The 18,972-nt window shown below is 39.2% G+C and overlaps 1 protein-coding gene across 7 annotated transcripts in view; it reads right to left on the bottom strand.

The window, feature by feature from the left end:
• PAN3 (poly(A) specific ribonuclease subunit PAN3) overlaps nt 1–18,941 on the bottom strand; it is a 134,898-nt gene extending 115,957 nt beyond the window's left edge. For all 7 annotated transcript variants that reach the window (XM_081046013.1, XM_081046012.1, XM_081046011.1 and 4 more), the window contains exon 1: nt 18,389–18,941. In XM_081046013.1, coding sequence (XP_080902139.1) covers nt 18,389–18,818 — 430 coding nt within the window. In that variant the 5' untranslated portion in view covers nt 18,819–18,941. The remainder of the gene's footprint in view (nt 1–18,388) is intronic.
• Nucleotides 18,942–18,972: the final 31 nt, after the last annotated feature.

The raw sequence follows: 18,972 nt of genomic DNA on the forward strand, positions 1-18,972 counted from the left end.
TATAAACACTTATTTATGATTAAACATTTTGAAAGTAGGTATTTTTAAAAATTGATAAAAGATACAACAGGTTTTCACATCCAAACTTTATAAAACACCCCCTGCACTATGACTGCTTCTATTTTCCACGGGACGCACAGGACGCACGCGGGCCCAAGAAACAGGACGGTCCTCCACACACTCAGCAGGACTCTCATCCTTTCCTCAGCGGGATTGCTTGGAGCAAACACCACCCCCCCTTAGGTCTGCCTCCGCCATCGGCCACCAACCGCCCTTCAGCAGCATTTGTAATCTCAGGCTCAGTTTCCTCCCCTTAAAATAAAAATGGTAACAACTACCTTCCAGTGTTGTTGTGAATAACGCAGTAAACATTAGCATGCTTGGATGATATCTGGTACCTATGGTTATCTTTTGTGGTTATCATTGGTATCCATTTACAAATCTATTTATAAAAGTTAGCTTGCTCTTTCTGATGAAACACTAATAGTCCTTCGTGTGGAATGCATTAAGGGAAACTTTTCACGTAGCTTTTTTTTTTTTTTTACATTTTAATATATGAAAAGGTAGCTTGGAACATTTTCCACATCTGTTACAAAACCCACAGGAATCATCTGGAAGAACAGACTCAAATCCAAAGCATACTGGTCGGTTTGAGGACTGAACTTCCCTCAACAGCTCACAAATGGGGGGGGGGGGGAGTGTTTAATAATCTCCATTTTATCTTTTATTTTTATTAATAAAACATAAAATGGAGATTATTAAACCAAAACCATAGGCTAAGGAAAAGTATCTCGGTTGAACATTAAGCTCAGAAATTTCTAAACAGCCAAGATAAAAAAGAAAAACGTAAGTTAAAATATACTCACCTAGTAATGTAATTGTTTAGAGCAAAAGCACTTCTTAGTATTACTCTCTCCAGAGAAATTATTACAAGGACTTGTATATATGGAGCATCTTCAACACAGTTGAAAAGAAGATTTCTAGAAACACTTTTGATACTCATTGTCAACAGAAGTAAAAAGCGTACTGACTATTACACCCCAACTAACTGAGGCACTTCCATGAAAAGCGAGCAGCAGTGAGGTTCCAGTACTTGGCTGAGATGAGATTTGAAGCCAGAAGTCTTACTTCACAGGATCCCGAAACCACTGCATTACATGCCTCTCTGTCATTCCCAAACTCCAGATTCACATTTACAACTGCCTATTATTAAGTGTTTCCAACTAGATGTGCGACAAGTACTTCCAGGGTAAAGCTCATTTATCCCTCGCTCCTTTTTCTCTCATCCATCCCCTCAAGTAGCTGCCTCGCCAAATCTCTCTCAAACGTGCCCCTACAGGTCATTTCCACCCGCCTAAACCAAGCCCTTAGCGTTTGTCCCTTAAACTGTTTTAAGACTACCTATTCCACATGGTTTCCCTACCTCCATCAGTAGAAGCCAAAAGAAACTACTGTACTTATCGTCCTAAGACAGCTCTTACCACTTCAGTCAGCACGGCCGTGTGGCCACACCGCCCACTACCGCTCTCCGTAACACGCAGTTATTCTCCAGCACATCAGCTGACCAGAGAACATCATCAGGTCCGATGCTTTCTCTGAAAACCTCCTCATCTTTGTTCACGTCTGAGGACGCCCTTTTCTACCAAGTATGTTTCATACATTTTTCAAAAAATAGTTCAAACATCACCTCTTCGAAAAAGCTTCCTAAATATCCCTGAACAGAATTTGTTACACATTTTATATCTATAGCATATCATACTATGCCAAAACTTATACATTTCAAAATTACTAGGCATTTTACGGGCATTATCTCATGTTTTTACCCACTCAACTTGATGCTTTCATAAACGGCCAGAACCAGGAATGCTTGTACTGCCCCATACCTGGACGGTGTCTGGCACAGAAGTGTAAATAAATGGCTGATGATGAAGCTCTCTGTCGGTGCCCAGAGGGCACACATACCATGTCATTAACTAAAACACATGTCACCTACATAAAATACCAAACCTCCAGAGAGGCAGCTGACATTGTGTTAAAAACCACAAGGGCTACCTGGCAAGCTGGCCCTCACAGAAGCCGGCGTACCTTGGCACCACGACAGCCACGCAATGCCCACAGCAAGACCAAAAACAATCTTGCAACAGCAATTTCACACAGACCACGTGGCTTAACTAGCACCCGACTAAGATTCTAAGTGTTGCACACTAGAGTATACACAGGACTCTGATTCCACCTGAATTTTTTTTTAAGCTATGCATTGTTACTCAATGCCCTCACTCAGAAAGAACTACAATGCAGCAAAGCTAGGAAAGGCCTGCTTCTGAGGAGAGCTCTACTACTACAGGCCTTCAAAGATGACGTGGCTACAAAACAACCACATAAAGCGGGCTCACGGGTGAAGCGATTTACTATTTGGTACTGTCTATCTGATTACTTACTGAAAAATGTCTTCTAATAAGAGACGGTTTTAGTTTGGACATCTGTGCCAAAATAACTGCTTTTTCTACATAATCGAAAGCTGCCAATAAATGTTTTGTAAAGTCTTCCCCTGTTCTTAATTGTTTTCTCAGTAAAGTAACTCGGAATTTCATAATAGAGAGAGAAAATTTGTTTCCAAAACCCCCTTACTCCATGTGCAAAATATCTGTTGCAGATTACCCAAACCTATGGTTTATTGAGAAATGAAAAGGCATAGAGTTGTTTTTGATAGCACTTGTCATCTTTTACCATACTTTAAAATTGGGGTTACGTTTATAAATATTGTCCACCTAAACCAATTAAAATATCAGGTCTACAAAGGAAAAAAGCTTTTATTTATTTGGTTCACTAATGTATCCCAAGAATCTAAAACAGTACCTGACACAGAGTAAGTGCTCAATACATGTTTCTTAATTAAGAGAAGGAACAAATTTCTACTTTTAGCCCAAATTATATGCTAAACTGAAAGCGTGTCATAATCTAACTTTTTCTAACCCATTATTTGGATACATTAAATCTTTTTATAATGTACATGAGAGGACCTTGCTAACATGTTTAAGCACTATCTTGGTCATTTTCCCAAGCCTTGGGAGTAGAGAGAAGATCCCCTGTCCTACTTTTGTCAAGAAGGCTCTTCCTTAGAGACAGTTGACAGGTTGCTAGAAAGTCTATGAACCATAAAGGTCACTCAGGGGATTTAAAAGACCCGTTCCATTTTGTCTTTCTTCACCCCTGATCTCATCCTTTCAATAAAGTCAGATTGGATACAGTCAGATTCAGGAACAGCAATATTAAGAGACAGAGTAAGTTTGGGAACAATGAGCAAGAGACAGAAGTTAAACCAAATAGTATATAAAGTCCTTTCCAGCTTTTCCAATTCTGCATTGCCCTACCTACTATTTATGAAAGTAGCCTAAGGTATCTACATCAAGAATGTAGATAAACAATGAAAGCTTATGAAATAATAACACTAGTGTTTTATTAAATATACAAATGATATTCCCCAGCGATTATGTATACATATTAGCTTACTAAATTGCAAAAGATGTGCTTTCTACTAAGTATCTCTAGACAGCTGGGGAAAATCCTGCTGGAGCAGATCTGATATGGATGACTACTTCAAATATTATTTCCAGCTCACCGGGTACAAAGTACATAGTTTTTTACTGAGATGTAACTGACAAATGACACTGCATTAGTTTTAGGTGTACACATAATGATGTGATACATGTATGTACTGCAAAATGATTACCACAGTGAGTTTAGCTAACACCCATCACACACACGGTTATACAACTTTTTCCTTAGGATGAGAACTTTTAAGATCTACCCTCTCACCAACTTTCAAACACACAATATAGTATTGTTAACTGTAGTCACCTTGCGGTACATTGTATCTCTAGGGTGTATTTGTCTTATAACTGGAAGTTTGTACCCTGTGACCACCTCCACCCGTTCCACCCACTCCCCACCCCACCTCTGGCAACCATCAATGTATTCCGTATCTATGAGCTCAGGATTTTTTTTAGAGTCCATATGTAAGTGAGATCATATGGTATTTGTCTCCAGTTTCCTTTAATACACCAAATTTGAATCAGATCACTGAAGGTTCTGTATGCTCCTTAACATATGTATCATATTTTATGTAAGTTGATGTACAAATACACATAATACACTAAAATAGAACCGGTTAGTGCCTTCATTTGTAATAGTAAAAGACTACAAACACCTACACTATCCATTTAAAAGAATACAATCATACAATGGAATATTACGCGGCCATTAAAAAAAGTAGGGTAGATTTCTATGTGTGGATGTAGAACAGACTACAAGATATACAATTTAGTGAGAAAAGTCAAAGTACATTGGATTCCTTGTGTATGCATATATGCATATATGTGTAAGTATGTACAAGAAACAGGGAAATATAAACATGTGAACGACTGGAGAGACAATGATAAACTGGAAAGAATGGGTTCAGGGAACTAAGGAAGGAGGAAGCCTACTTTTCACTGTGTACCCTTCTGTGCTATTTAAATTTTTAACCTGTGCATGTACATTTTTAATTACAGAAACAAGACATTATTCCTATTTTCCTAAACCTACAACTTTTAATATTAAAAATATAATTAAAAACTAGCTTTAGAAAAATAGGAACACTATCCTTACTTTTTAAAGATAAAGCAAGAGACACCAACAGATATCAAAAAAGGGAGGGCTTTTTTATGGAGGAGGCCTGTTACCTACATGCCAATTAACACAGCAAAATAGTGAGTTCAGCATGGCCTTCCCTCTACTGAAGTTAAACTCCTGAGCAGTCAGTGTTTTTAAAAGCTGATGAGAGGGAAAGGGGAGAAATTCTAAAGATTAAACATGATGTAATTTGTTTTCTAGAACACAAGCATTTAGAAAACACAGAAACATTTTAGAGTTGAAGTGATTTTGGACATCATGTACTCCACACCCATTCTCCTATTTTACAGATAAAGAAACGTATTACGACATGGACTAAACGACTGGCCTAAGATCACAAAGTTATTTTGTAAGAGAGCACTAAAACCAAAATCTCCAATAGTAATTCCCATATAATTGAAAGAAGACACAAATATTGTATCTATTGATTTAACAACCATATGACAACAGTAGATAAAATAAATATTTTATCTTATAGTTTTTGACTCAAAACAGTTTTGACATAAACGGGATATAATATTAATGGAAAACAAATGTGAAAAACAAATGTAAAATATACTACTACCAAACTCAAGCAGGTGTGCATGCACGCACACACTATGGACTCATTTGTTTCCCCAAAAAAGTCGTATATAGAAGCCCTAACCCTCAACGAGACTCCACTTGGAGACACGGCCTTTAGGAGGAAATTATGCACACCAAAATCATTAATGATTAACCCCCCCAGGCAATAAGATGAGGAGATACTGGTTTACTCTGACTTTATACACTGCTGTTCAAATTAGAAGTTTATGACTTCTAATTTAAAAACTAAATTAAATAAAAATCAACCCTAAAATGAATTAAAAAAAATATCCAAATCTGTCAATAAATGTTCTTTAAAATACTATCACAAATTTTTAAAATATCACTTCTAGGTACTGTAAATATCCACAACTTTGTACACAAAAGCAGATCTGCCTATATAAAAGCAAACAAAACAAATGTTGTTCCAAAATAAAGATGAATATGGAACTGACCCTGGGTGGTGAACACACAGTGGGATTTATAGATGATGTAATACAGAATTGTACACCTGAAATCTATGTAATTTCACTAACAATTGTCACCCCAATAAATTTAATTAAAAAAAATCAAACTATAAAAAAAGATGAATATAAATGTTCCAAGGGAGAGAAATTTTTAAAAACTCTTTAAATATTTTAAAAAGAGAGAAATTCAGCAATAAAAAGAAAAGAACTCTTTATACACACCAAAAACCTGGCGGAATCTTGAGGGATTTATGCTGAATGGGGGGAAAAAAGCTAAACCTGTTCAAATGAAATCAACATGATACATCATCTGAACAAAATGAAGGATAAAATCATGATCAGCTCAACAGATAAACTAAAAGCATTTGAGCAAAACTCACAATAAAGTGGGTATAAAGAACGTACCTCAACATAATAAAGGCTACATATGACAAACACACAGCTAATCTCATACTCATTGGTGAAAAACCTGTAAGCTTTTCTTCTAGGTCACAAACAAGACGAGGATGCTCATTCTCACCACGTGTATTTAACACAGTACTGGAAATAATCGCAACAGCAATCAGACAAGAAAAAGAAGTAACAGGCATCCAAACTGGAAAGACTTAAATCCTTATTAACAGAGGACATGATACTATAAATGGGAAACCCTAAAGACTCCACCAAAAAAACTATTAGAATAAATTCAATAAAGTCACAGGATACAAAATTAGTGTACAGAAAGTGGTTATATTCTATACACTAACAACAAGTTATCAGAGAAATTAACAAAACAATCCCATTTACAATTGTACTAAGAAGAATAAATACCTAGAATAAATTTAACCAAGGTAATAAAAAGACCTGTACTCTGAATACCATAAAATACTGATGAAAGAAACTGAAGACAACACAAATAAATGGAAAGATATATCATGCTCATGGACTGGAAGAATCAATCGTGCTAAGATGTCCATACTGCCCAAAGCAATCTAGGTTCAATGTGATCTCCATCAAAACACCAATGGCATCTTCCACAAAACTAAACAATCATAAAGTGTTCATAAGACCCCAAAGAGCCAAAGCAATCATAAGAACAAGGAACAAACCTGGAGGTATCATGCTCCTTGATTTCAAACTATACTACAAGTTTGAAACTATACTACAAGTTGAAACAAGTTTTCAAACTATACTACCATAATCAAAATAGTATGGTACTGGTATGAAAACAAGACATATAGATCAGATCAGTGGAATAGAATAGAGTGCCCACAAATAAACCTACACGGACATGGTCAATTAGTCTGTGACAAAGTTGCCAAGGATATACAGTGGGGAAAAGACAGTCTATTTGATAAATAGTGTTAGGAAAACTGGACAGGTCCTTGCAAAAGAATGAAACTGGAACACTCTCTTACACCATGCACAAAAATCAACTCAAAATGGATTAAAGACTTGAATGTATGACTTTAAACCATAAAACTCCTAGGAGTAAAGACAGGAACTAAGCTCTCTGACATCAATGTTAGCAGTATTTTTTGGATCCATCTCCTAACACAAGGGCAACAAAAGCAAAACTAAACAAATGGGATTACATCAAACTAAAAACTTTTGCACAGCAAAGGAAACCAACAAAATGAAAAGGCAACCTACTGAATAGAAGATATTTGCAAATCATACATCCCATAAGTGGCCAATATTCAAAAAAAAATATATATATATATAAAACTTACACAACTTATTATCAAAAAATGCAATTAAAAATGGGCAGAGGACTTGAATAGACATTTTTCCAAAGACACACAGATGGGCAACAGGCACATGAAAAGATGCTCAACATCACTCATCATCAGGGAAATACAAGTCAAAACTACTATGTGGTATCACCTCATACCTGTCAGACTGACTATTACCAAAACGACAAGAGATAACAAGTGTTGGCGAGGATGTGGAGAAAAGGGAACCCTCGTGCGCAGTTGGTGGGAATGTACAATGGTGTGGCCACTATGAAAAAGAGCATAGAAGTTCTTCAAAAAATTAAAAGTAGAACTACCACACAACCAAGCAATTACACTTCTGGGTATTTATCCGAAGAAAACAAAAACACTAATTCAAAGAGATACATGCATCTGTATGTTCACTGCAGCATTATTCACAATAGCCAAGATATGGAAGCAACCTAAGTGTCCATCAAGAGATGAATGGATAAAGAAAATGTGATATAGACAGACAACAGAATATTACTCTGCCATAAGAATGAAATCTTGCCATTTGGGACAACCTAGATAAATATAGAAGTTATTATGCTATGTGTAGTCAGAGGAAGACAAATACCACATGATTTCACTTATATGTGGAATCTGAAAAACAAAACAAATGAACAAACACGGAACAGAAACAGGCTCACAGATACAGGAAACAAACTGGTGATTACCACAGAGAGGGGAGGGGTTGGGGGACAGGCAAAATAGGCACAGGAGATTAAGACATACAAACTTCCGGTTATAAAATATACAAATCATGGGGATGTGATGCACAGCATAGGGAATATAGTCAATAATATTGTAGTAACTTTGTATAGTGACAGATGGTAACAAAACTTATTGTGGGGATCATTATATAATGTACATAAATATCAAATCACTATGATGTACACCTGAAACTAACGGGGATACTGTGTGTCAATTATACATCAATTAAAAAAGCTAATCCCAAAAGGTTACATGCTATGTAATTCCATTTATAGAACATTCTTGAAATGACAAAATTATAGAAATGGAGAGCAAATTACTCGTTGCCAGGGTTTGGGAGGTAAGGCAAGTTACAAAAGGGCAACTTGAAGGTGACACAACTATTCTGTCTTCACTGTGTTGGCAGTACCCAAACATACACGATAAAATTTCAGAAAACCAAATGCACACACACAAGGGCAAACATAACTAGAAAAATCTGAATAAGATGGGTGCATTCTATCGATCACTGCTGGCTGTGGTATGGTGCTGTGATTATGAAAGGTGTTACCACTGGAGAAACTGGGTGATGGATGGGACAACAAGATCTCGCGATATAATTCCTTACACCTGTGTGTGACTCTACAATTATCTCAAAATTGAGAGTTAATTTAAAAAGAGAAAAATTCTATAAAAGGGCGAAAATAGGAAGATGTTTTGTTTTGGCAATCATTTATCTCCTTACAGAGTCATTTCAAATGCACTTATTTCCCTGTAAAGAAGTGTTTTACGCATTAAATGAATCTTACCTAGACTTGTATTAGGACATCCCTTTCTGAGTATTCTTCATAAACCTCTGGGCTTTCCTCATAAAACTTATCAAGACCTAATATTAACTTACACGTGGATTTCTATTCCCTACTAGAAGGCAACCTCCATCAGGCCAGAATTGTGTTTTGGTCAATGCTGTACTCCCACCACCCAGATCAAAGCTTGTCACCTTGCACGCACAGTATTAACTGAGTAAAATGAATGCTATTATAAAGTCCTTGTGTATTGTCCAATAAAAATGTTTCAACTTATACCAGCTATCCAAATGGCAAATTCCCAGTATTCACTTTCCTGTCAGCAAATACAATTTTGTAGGAAGACAAGTGCAATCCTGGCTTAAAGAAAAACTGTTTTGCCACACACATTACCCATTCCCAAATTAGTATACGAACTTCAATTTATCCACTGCTCTCTCTCTTCCCTGAGACAACCACAGCCCATTCAATAATCTGCAGCTATTTTACTGGTCTTCGGAGTATAGTCGTCTCTCAGGATCGCTGGGGATTGGTTCCAGGAGCCCACAGAAACCAAAATCCACAGGTGCTCAAGTCTCAAATAAACGGTGTAGGATTTACATCTGACCTACACGCACCCTCCCTATTGAGTCACCTTTTGATGACTTACAATACCTACTACAATATCAATGCTATGGAAATAGCTGTCAATACTCTATTGTTCGGGGAATCATGACCAAGAAAGCCTGTACATGCTCAGTACAGACACAACCATCACAGGCCTGACAGCATATCACACGTCAGCCAACTGTATAATCTCAAAGATTGAGGTGAATGACATATACAGATTTATTATTAATAATACTCAATAACAGCAGCAACTAAGGCTGAAACTTCACTGTGCCAAGCGATGCACTGAGTGTCACGTGCATTCCTATCACTCTCGGAAGTAGGTGTATTATTACTTTCATTTTTAAAATGAGAAAAACTGAGGCATAAGATTAAAAATTTGCCCAAGATCACAAAGCTGATAAGGAAGAGAGCCTGGATCCACCTTACACATGTCTTACGCCAAACACGTCACTACTAACTCAACTAGAATTGAAAAATAAATTCATTTTGATAAAATAAACACATCTACTGGGTTTCAAATAAAATAATGCATGTAAAATATAAATACTAGTATAATAAATAGTTCAGCTGCTAAAAATTGAGCACCTTGACGATTAAAAGTCTAGTTACTTGAAAATATTAGAATTATATCATTAAAATGTCAAGAACCCAAATAAATCCACATTTAAGAGCCCAAGTCCAAAAGAAATATGAAAAGTCAATATTTTAAAGTAAATACCTTTAAAAATAACCTGTTATTTTCCAAACAACAATGTTCAAAGCCAGAACGTGATACTATCACATGCCTGGTCAACATAGAGCTGGATAAGAAAATGCAACACTCTGATACATAAAAAGTAAGCAACAAATGAGAGTACAGTTTCCTTACAAGACTGAAACATCACTGCAACTAACTGTACCAGGAAGAAAAAAATCTCTGTGCTTCAGTTTTCCAATACTTGCAGAATAAGGATACAATTTTGTCTTGCATTTAAATCTAAAGTTTCAACAGGATCTGAAACACTAACAAAACAATTCTATAAATGTTAAGTACTAAATAAAGCAAAGGTCAAAAACCCAAATGCCAGTGGTAGATAAGGGTACAAGGGATCAACTATATGGTGATGGAAGGAGAACTGACTCTGGGTGGTGAACACACAATGTGAGATATAGATGATGTAATACAGAATTGTACCCCTGAAACCTATGTAACTTTACTAACAATTGTTACCCCCCAAAAATGTAATAAAAACAAAATGAAAACAAATGCATAGAGGAGCCAGGCATATAAGTCACCCCATCAGGTAGTAAAGCGAAATGGAGTCTTGCCCCATCAACAGGCCTAATTCCAATACAAGTAAGAGTAACCCTTCAAAGGAAACCAGAAATCTTTTTCTGTATTAAACCTTCTCATTTTTTAATGTTTTCAACTAATTCAACTACCATCCACACACATGCAAACTACAAACACAAAATTATACCATGAATTTTAGCTTCCAAAATGGTTACAATTGTAAGACAGCTAATACCGATTGCTGGGGAGAATGTGGAGCAGCTATGGTAGAGCTCACATACATTGCTAACCGTGGCACGACAACTTCAGAAAACTGTGTGACAGCCTGTACTGAAGATGAACATATGCGTAGGCAGTACACCCTAGGAGGACCCAGCAATTCCATTCCTAGGGGATCCAACAGAGACGCAGAGACTTGTTCACCAAAATACATCTTCAAGAATGTTCAAAACAGCGCTCTCCTTTACAGATAAAAATTGGAAACATTCCATTGCCCACCAACGGTAAACTGAGAAAATAAAATGTGGTATACTCATACAGTGTAACACTATACAGGAATGAAACTAGAGGCTATTCCTATATAACATGGATGAATCTCACAAATATACTGAAAGAAGCCCCCAAAAAGAGTACATACTTTATGATTCCATTCCCAGAAAGTTCAAAGAAACTACCAAAAAAAGTGAAAAATGAATCTACCGGATTACAATGCAGTGTTAGAAATTAGCAGTTACCTTTGGGGAAAGGCAGTGCCTGGGAGGGGGGCGGGCAAAGGGTTTCTGTGGGTACTGATTATGTCCTATTCCTTGATCTGACTGCTGGTTATAAGCTATGAGTTCATCTTGTGAAAATGACAAGAACTTACAATTTGTACCCTTACCCCACGATAAAATAAAAACTTTTAAACACTCCCATACAAAATATTTCTGCAGACAGCACCAGCTTACCAGATCAGTTTATGACCTCACAGCTAAAGAAATACTGTACAATCTTACATTTAAAGAAAAGTGGAGGAAAAAAAAAAAGCAAAATAAAATTGTCTCAGTGAGCCTACATAATCAGGTCAGCAACTAACAAATTTAAACTTATAATAGCAATACTTCTTAGAATGTGCTATTTTAGCTGCCTAATACACGTTTTTGTTTGTTTTTTGGTTTTTGAAAGGCAAACCTTAGTTTTTCTTCTCTGGATATTTGTACCTCTCAGTCCCCTTCCCCCTTTCCAACTATCCCACCCCCACACCACTTCTCTCTGACAACCATCAGCTTGTTTCTGTTTGTAGGAATCTGTTTTTGTTTTGTTTGTTCATTTATTTTCTTTTTAGATTCCACATACAAGTGAAATCATAGGTATTTGCGTTTCTCTGACTTATTTCACTTAACACAATACCCTCTAAGTCCATCCATGTTGTCACAAATGGCATTTCATTCTTTCTTATGCTAAGTAATACTCCATTGCACGTATGTACCACTTCTTTATCCATTCATCTAACGATAGGCACCCAGGTAGCCTCTGTGTCTTTGCTATTGTAAATAACACTGCAATGAACATAGAGATGCATTTTTTTTTCAAATTAGTGTTTTAGATTTCTTCAGATAAATACCCAGAAGTAAAATTGTTGTGTCATAAGGTAGTTCTATCTTAAATTTTTAATGAAACTCCATAATGTTCTCCATAGTGGCTACACCATTTTACATTCCCACCAACAGTGTACAAGGGTTCCCTTTTCCCCACATCCTCGCCAACGCTTGTTTTTTGTCTTTCTGACAACAGCCGACAGGTATAATGTTTTTCTGACATTCCAACAGGTATAAGGTGATATCTCACTGTGGCTTTTATTTGCATTTCCCTGACATTTGCATTTCTATTAGTGATGTTGAGCGTCTTTTCATGTCTGTTCACCATCTGTACATCTTCTTTGAAGAAATGTCTATTCATGTCTTATGCCCATTTTTTAAATTGGATTGATTTATTTGATGTTGAGTTGTATGAGATCTATATATACCAGGAGTGCCAAAAAATGTACACATTTTAAGAGATGTTATCTATGCATTACTTTTTGAAGTTGAATTGAATTATAGTAGCAATGTGCAGTATGATGGTCGCTCAAAAGATGGCGTTAATCAAATGAATTACAATCATTGTATTACAATTTCAACAGTTTCTTCCTTTCTTAAAATGTGGATATTTTTTGGTATCCTCTGTATATTGGACATTAACCCCTTACTGGATATATCATTTGTGAATATCTTCTCTCCATTTAGTTTTGTTGATGGTTTTTTCTACTGTGCATAAACTTTTTAGTTCGATGTGGTCCCATTTGTTTAGTTTTGCTTTTGTTTCCCTTGCTCGACGAAACTTATCCAGAAAGATGCTACTAAGACCAATGTCATGGAGTTTACTACCTACATTTTCTTCTAAGAGTTTTACAGTTTGTGGTCTTACATTTAAGTCTTTAATCCATTTCAGTTTATATTTGTATATGGTGATCCACTTTCATTTTTTTTGTATTCATCTGTCCAGTCTTCCCCACACCACTTACTGAAGAGACCATGATTTCTCCATTTTATATTCTTTCTTCCTGGGTTATAGATTGACCATATAAGCAAGGGTTTATTTCTGGGCTGTTAGTTTCCAATGATCTATCTGTTTTTATGTCAATACCATGCTGTTTTGATTATTTTAGCTTTGTAATACAGTTTGAAGTCAGGGTGTATCTGATGTGAGTATTGCTATCCCAGCTTGTTTTTTCATTTCTATTTGCATAGAATATCTTTTTCCATCCCTTCACTTTCCATCTTTCCACCTGAAACAAGACTCTTGTAGGAGGCATGTAGATGGGTTTGTTTTCCTTTCTCCATTCAGTCACCCTGTCTTCTGATTGGAGCATTTAGTCCATTTACATTTAATTATTGATATGTATATGTTGCCATTCGGTTCATTGTTGGTTGTTTTTGTAGTTCTGTTCGTTTCTTCTTTCCTTTTGGTTTGCTTGTTTTCTTTAGCGTTTTGTTTGGGTTCCTTTCTCTTTGTGTGTGTACGTGTGTGTTGTGTATTTTTTGTAGGTTTTGTTTTATATTACCATGAGGTTCATATATATCCATCTATTATCTATAGCAATCTATTTTAAGCTGATATACATTCAAATTCAAACACATTTCAAAGCACCATGTTTTTATATACCCCTCCACACTTTGTCTTTAATGTCATATTTTAGACCTTTTTGTTTTGTGTACCCCCTATTTATTGTATAATACTAGTTGTTTAAATGGCCAATTCATTGTGTTAATTCAATATTTGCCTTTACCTATGAGATTTATTTCCTTTCATGTATTTTATTACTTCTGGTTATGGACTTTCCTGCTTAAAGAAGACCCCTCAACATTTCTTGTAAAGCCATTTTAGTGGTGGTGAACTCCCTTAATTTTTACTTGTCTGGGAAATTCTCCTTAAATTCTGAATGATAACCTTATTGGGTAGAGTACGAGGTGTGACAATTTCACGAACTTGTTGCACCGATGTTGCTAACCTTTTCTGATATCAGAGGGATTATTCATTATGAATTCTACCAACTGCACAAACAGTTAACCAAGTTTACTATTTGGAAGTGCAAAAAAGGCTGTGTGGAAAAGTTAGACAACCTGAACTTTTCACCAACAATTCATGGTTCTTGCATCACGACAATGCACCAGCTCACATGACACTGTCTGTGAGGGAGTTTTTAGCCAGTAAACAAATCACTGTATTGGAACACCCTCCCTACTCACCTCATCTGGCCCCCAATGACTTCTTTACCTGAAAATAAAGGAATATTGAAAGGAAGATATTTTGATGGCATTCAGGACATCAAGGAAATACAACAGCTCTAATGGCCATTGGCCATTCCAGAAAAAGAGTTCCAAAATTACTTTGAAGGGTGGACTAGGCTCTGGCGTTGGTGTATAGCTTCCCAAGGGGAGTACTTCGAAGGTGACCATAGTGATATTCAGCAATGAGGTATGGAGCACTTTTTCTAGGATGAGTTCGAGAGCTGAATTGCCGGACCTCGTATTCTAGGATTTTCTTTCAGCACTTTAAATATTTCCTGCCAGTCCCTTCTGGCCTGTAATGTATCTGCTGAGAAATCAGCCTTATTAACTTTATTGATGGGGGGGCGGGGCAGGGTCCCGCTTGTATGTGACTTGTTTTCCTCTCACTGCCTTCAAGATTACCTCTTTAACCTTAACTTTTGCCATTTTGATTACGTCTTGGTGTGGGCCTCTTTGGGTTCATCTTGTTTGGAACTCGCTGTGCTTCCTGGAACCGTATGTCTGTTTCCTTCCCCCATTAGAGAAGTTTTCAGCCATTATTTCTTCAAACATACTTTCTCCCCCTTTTTCTCTCTTCTCCTGGGATCTCTATAACGAGAATGTTAGTGCACTTGATATTGTCCCAGAGGTTTCTTCACTATCCTGATTTTAAAAACTTGTTTGTTGTTGATCTAATTGGATGATTTCCACTATTCTATCTTCCAGGTGGCTCCAATCAGCTGTTGATTACTTCTAGTGTATTTTTAATTCAGTTATTGTATTCTTCAGCTCTGACTGGTTACTATATTTTTTAACTCTTTGTTGAAGTTCTCTCGGAGTTCCTCTATCCTACGCTCAAGTTTGGTGAGCATACTTATGACTGTTTATTTAAATTCTTTATCAGGCAAATTACTTATCTCCATTTCATTAGGGTTTTTTCCTAAGTTTTTTCCTTCATTTGGAATACATTTCTGTCTTCTCATTTTATTTGACTTCCTGTGTTTCTCTTACGAATTCGATGAAATCTCTAATTCTCCCAATATTGAAAAAGTTGGTCTTGTATAGAAGCGGCCTCTGTGTAGACTGTGTGCCAGGTGGTTTTGGCAGGTGGTTGGAGTGGGGGAGGGCACATTTAGCACCTGGGGTGCCGCCTGGCCAGAAAGAGCAGGTTCAGGGCGGGGCAGCCTTGTGTGCATACATGTGTGGTAGCCCGTTCCAGCTGTCTGTGGCCAGAATGGGGTCAGGGTAGGCCAGGGTCCCCCCACTTCAGCACCCTGCTGAATCTGCATGGGGCAGCCTGGTGCACGGGACTGCAGTGTCCTATTTAATCCACTGAATGGGGGGAGGGAGGGAGACACACTCTACCTTGCCCTGTTGTTCCCGGTGGAGCTACCTCCAAGAGGGGTGTCTGGGAATGCACTACTGCTGCCTTGCAGGTTGGCCAGAGCACCTGGATAGAACGTCCACTTGCACTATCCAGGTGGAGGCAGAATGTAACCAATGGTGCTCACCGGCTTCTCCACTTCTGGATTGTTCCCTCAGATCCCGAGAGTTCTTCAAGTTCCCCAATCTCCTCTATGCGATCTCTTGATCTCAGATAGTGTGTCTCTCTCTCTCTCTCTCTCTCTCTCTCTCTCTCTCTCTCTCTCTCGTTTATAATGCAGAAGCTGTTCAACTGGCCCTCAGTTATCTCAGGAGGAACTGCTCTATATAATAGATACATATTCCGTGTGTTCATGGGTAGTTCAGCATCCTCCTAAGCTGCCATCTTGGACCTACTTCCTATTGCCTCACAGACTTATTTAACAAATCAAGCCTGTCTCAAAAGATACAGTTTAAGAATACATTCAAGATAGAAAGTAGACTAAAAATTAACCAATTAAGCGTAAAAATTCAAAGTAGCCATTAAATCACCAACACAGTCCTCTTCTGTGTTGATTCCTGAGCAGTTTTACTTGCCACTCACAGATATAAAGCAATTTTATCTCACCCATAAGGAGTCACAATCTAGGTACTACTGAGAGTTACCTATAGCAGAAAACAGGAGCGTTAGGCTTCACCAGTCAAGTTAAAGCAAGGCTAAAGAATCCACATACATAACTCAGCTATTTAATCAAATAATTGTTACATGACTAAATATTAATCTTAAAATACCTTCCTTGCATTAACTGCTTGTCCTCTCAAGACCCTATATCCCAATTACTTTCCTTTTCTGATTTATGAAATGATTTCCCATCTTTGAGCCATTGCAGTGTTTTTTCTCCATCTCCCATCTTCGCCTGTCTTTCATGTCCCAAATCTACTATTCTGTGTATCAGAAAATCCTAGAAAGATAACATTAAATCAAAATACCAGCATTTTTGAAAGTGCCTCTTTCTGTAAATAAAAAAACTACTGTTCAGTTTCATTGCTTACTACTGAAACATTACTCTTAATTTGAGTCACAACTCTCACATTCAGTAAGTTTATCCTGAAAATGCAAAGGTGCTGCTCAAAGGTGATAAAATTCCACAAATAATGTAACCATTTCTTACAAAACATTCTGTTACAAATTAACCTTAGCATATCAACCTCACCAATATATAGGCATTAAAGTCAAGCCCATCCCAGAAAAAGAAACACAATCTTAAAAAAACGCATACACCCTAATCTCTGGGAAAAACTTAATGATCCCCATAGAGCAAGTTAAGTGCTACAACTTCAAATTCATTTGTAGTTTAAAATAAAAAAGACAGAACTGTTCTGACGTTCAAGTTGCCTATCAAATTATTTTATGACCCAAAAACTTTAGAATTTCCCAAAAAGTAGGAGTTTCCCATTTGGTTTAGAAATGCTCGATATATTCAGAAATGAGAAAAGTAAACCTGCCCTACTTCTTCCTTAAAGGCAACATTCAGTAAAATAGGTTACACTTAAACAATTATAATTGTGAACTGTATTCACAAATAACTAAAAAGCGGCAAGTGAATAAATAACAAATAACTGTAAAAAAATAGTAACAGACCTAAGATTTCTAAACTCAAGCGCTCAGTCGCACACAAATGTTCGCTGCACGTGACACATGCTAAGAGTGTGCGGGATATAAAGTTGGATAAGATTATGATCCCTACTGACACCCTGCAATCTTATTCCAGCTTTGGAGAAACCTGTTAAAATGCAAGTCTCGTGAAATTCCTACTCAGCTAAACCTGAACACTATAAAAGCTGCTGTCCGTTCACCCCTAATCCTTCGAAAGCATTTCTTGCCTGGAAAATCTTCCTTCCCTACGCGGTAGACAAACTTTCTCCGTCCTTTCACCCTCCTGCAGGAAGCCGTAGGCCCGCCCTCACCTCCCGCCCCCTGCCCACACACACCCACTAGGGAACCTCAACACTCGGCAGACACCGCTCCACACGGGCACGCAAAACACATGTGCCCGCAAACCCAGCCCCTTGCCACACCCCCCGGAAACGACACCCCCTTTCTCGCACACCGCACGCCACGACCCATCCCCCTTCCTCCCCGCCCCCCACTCCCATCGCCCCCGTCCACCCACCCACCCACGTTCCCGGGCACCCCGCCTCCCCTCACCGCCGGCTCGCCCGAGGCCGTGGGGAGGGAAAGCAGGAAGAAGGCAGGCGGACTCGGGCCCGGCCTAGGCCTCGGAGACCGCCGCGGAAGGCGGGGGGCCCGCGCGCCCGCCCGGCTGCCGGCCGCATCCGGCCCCGTCGGCCCCGGGCCTTCCGTCCGCCGCCGCCCCGAGGCCGAGGCCGCCCTCCCCGTCCGAGCCCCACTCACTTGCCAGCCGCGGTCCATCGAGTATCCCGCTGCTGCCCGCTCCGCCGGCTGCGGCTCCAGCCCCCGGACCTCCCAGGTCCGTCTTCTTGGGCCCCGGGGGCGGCCCGGCTCCCCCGCCCGGGACGGCTCCGGGGGGGAAGCCGGCGCCCGGCGCGGCCGCCAGGGCCAGGGGGACGCTGTTGCTATGGAGGCCGAGGCCCGGGGCAGCTCCCGCGGCCGGGTCCTCATGCAGGAACTGACACTCCTCCCCGTAGAAGCAAGTCTTATCCTTAGCGTAGTAGCGGCAGTACTTCAGCTTCACTCCCGCCGCCGCCCCGCCGGGGACACCCCCGACCCCCGGCGGGGCCACCACCGCCACTGCCGCCGCCAGCGAGGAGGAGGAAGGGGAGGCGGCGGCCGAGGGGGGCGGGAGGCCGCCGCCACTGTTCATGGCAACGCCGCAGCCTCGTCTTCCGCCGCCGCCCGACGAGCCGCCGCCACCATAGACCAGGGAGGGAAAGAGGACGCTGCCGGTGCCGGATAAAAGCCCGGGCGGGTGGGTCTGTCCCGCTGCGGGAGCCGGAGCCGCCCGGGGAGCGGGGGGA

The sequence above is a fragment of the Rhinolophus hipposideros genome, assembly GCF_964194185.1.
Source record: "Rhinolophus hipposideros genome assembly, chromosome: 4".
Classification (NCBI taxonomy): domain Eukaryota; kingdom Metazoa; phylum Chordata; class Mammalia; order Chiroptera; family Rhinolophidae; genus Rhinolophus; species Rhinolophus hipposideros.